The following is a 2,454-nucleotide window of genomic DNA, read 5'->3' on the forward strand; positions in this document are numbered from 1 at the left end:
TATCAAGATCAATGCAAGTTCACCACCAACGACCGGGAGTTTTCTGGAAACCTCGAATCACTTTAACAAAGTGAATGAGATCTTCAATCATACCACACTTCGGGATTGTACAAAATTATAAACCAAAAATATATAGTCTTTAAACAAGACGAATGGGTTGACCCCTAATATCGAAATTGAGTCAATTGACCTTTATCTTAGTAGATTTTCAACTTAGAGATTTGCTTATACACTTGTATTTATTTCAGGGAGAAAAAAATGGAAATAGACACGCTTCCTTTCATTAGAATTTGAATTCAAATGGGCGGAGAACAATCGAAGTTGTTCGACGCAGTGTCCCAAAACGACCAAAACCGAGTTATTTCGCTGATCAAAGCGGGGGTGGACGTCAACGGAATTTGCCCTTCAAAGTCAACTATCCTTTTCTGCGAAAGAAAAACTCTGAATTGGGAAGGGAGAACTTCCCTGTACCTGGCTTCTTTATACAACCGATTAGAAATCGTGAAGCTTCTAATTAAACACGGTGCCGAAGTGAATAAGACCACGGAAGAAGAGAACATCGAGTGCACTCCGTTAAACGTCGCCGCTCGTCATGGCCATTGGGAGATAGTGCAACAACTGATTCAGAATGAAGCTAACGTTAATCAGATCTCGAAAGAAAATGAAAATGAGTTAACGCCGTTATTCGTCGCTGTTTTTAACGGGCATTTGGAGGTAGTTAAATTACTGGTTAATAACGAAGCGGACGTTAATCAGATCACGAAACTGAATAAAGATGAATTAACCCCGTTGTACGTGGCTGCTCGCGCAGGGTATTTGGAGATAGTCGAAGAACTAACTGAAAACCACGCGGACGTTAATAGGATCGCGAACGTAAAAGAAGACGAATTGACGCCGTTATGGATCGCGACTCGTTTTGGACATTTCAAAGTAGCCCAAGTACTTATAAAACACGATGCGGACGTTAATAAAAGCGCAAAAGTGAATAAAGATGATCTATCGCCGTTATGGATCGCTGCTCGTTTTGGGCATGCGGAGATAGTTAAACTACTAGTTAATAACGAAGTGGACGTTAATAAGACAACGATAGCGGGTAACGATGAAAGCACTCCGTTGTACATCGCTTTGAGAGAGGGATATTTGGAAGTAGTGAGACTACTAATAGAAAATGGTGCGGATGTGAACGTCGCTTTGCGGATTGCTTCGGATACAGGATATTTCGACAAGTTTAAGACTTTAATCCAAGAAGCTGTTGGATTTCATTCCGAAGCCCATCGAAGAAATGCGGAGGCTATCTTCAAAAAGCTTTCGCGAACGTTCCATTTCATTTCAAAAATACAGACGACTATGATCGAGAACGAAAAAGAAATGAACCGCCAATTGGATGAGTTGGCGAGAAAATGTTCCGTGAAACTGAATGAAAAGGAAAGAGAAGTGGAACAACTTCAGAGAAGAATCGACCAGATGCCGAAAAACATTGGCTACACGAAGCAAGAACGCGAAAAAGAACTGAAGGATTTCGGAAGAGAATTGGGGCGCCTAGAGGGAGCCAAGACGATGTTGAGCGCCCAAATTGAAGAGTTAAAAAGAGAACATCGTGAGCAGTTGAATCACGAGCGACTAAAAAGTAAACTCGAACTAGAAAATTCGCGCGATTCGTTGCTCAAGGACGGGGAGCGACGCATCCAAAAACTGGAATCGCGCATCGACGAATTGGAGCGGGAGAATCTCACTCTTCGGGGGCAAAACGCGAACCTCGAGGGGAACTTAGAACAGTTGGCCATCGAATACGAAGATAACCAGGATGTTAGACAGTCTTCTGGTGACGTCAAAGCTGCAGTTTCTCTAAAAATTAAATTGAAGGCCCCTGCAGCCGCTTTGAGGGAAAATATCGACGGATTGTGGGAAATGTTACGCGAGGTGGGAGAGGCCTGTCGGATAACGATTAACAATATTCAGTGTTCGGGTCCCATCAATGGTACTTTGACGGGGCCTGTTGAGAGAATTGATTCAGTAAACTTCCAGCTTTAAGAAAATTACATTTGCTCAATTGTTAAGATATTTGAACCCCATTTTTTAGTGTACTATTAAGGAAATACATTTTTTTACTTGAAACTAGATAATATTAGAGTGACCCTGGCAAAATTAACTAGTAAATGTTTAATTTACCTATAATCGTTTTACAAACTCAATTAATGATAAAGTATACCTAGAATTTACATTTAACAGAACGTTAAATAAAATTCAAATCTTCACGAAACTATTAAAATTAGGATAATTAAAGAAACTGTTTACGTGTAATTTAAATAATTTATGAAATATTTGTTTTATAAATGTCTTTTTATGTTATATGTTAGTTAATTTTTAATTATCGAACTGAGAGGAGGGAGTACTCTTTGGGTAATTGAATTTTTAGGGTATGCAAGTTATTATTTAAGATTATATATTTCTTTT

General features: G+C 39.3%; 1 protein-coding gene across 1 annotated transcript; it reads left to right on the forward strand.

Moving 5' to 3' along the window:
- The first annotated feature begins 253 nt into the window (after nt 1-253).
- On the forward strand, nt 254-2,133 carry LOC149963055 (uncharacterized). Its single transcript, XM_090180360.1, has one exon. It carries the CDS (start codon nt 301-303, stop codon nt 2,029-2,031), a length of 1,731 nt encoding a protein of 576 aa, XP_090036486.1. The 5' UTR covers nt 254-300; the 3' UTR covers nt 2,032-2,133.
- Nucleotides 2,134-2,454: the final 321 nt, after the last annotated feature.

Source organism: Leiobunum rupestre, chromosome 1, assembly GCF_980474605.1.
Source record: "Leiobunum rupestre chromosome 1, qqLeiRupe1.1.hap1, whole genome shotgun sequence".
Lineage (NCBI taxonomy): Eukaryota > Metazoa > Arthropoda > Arachnida > Opiliones > Sclerosomatidae > Leiobunum > Leiobunum rupestre.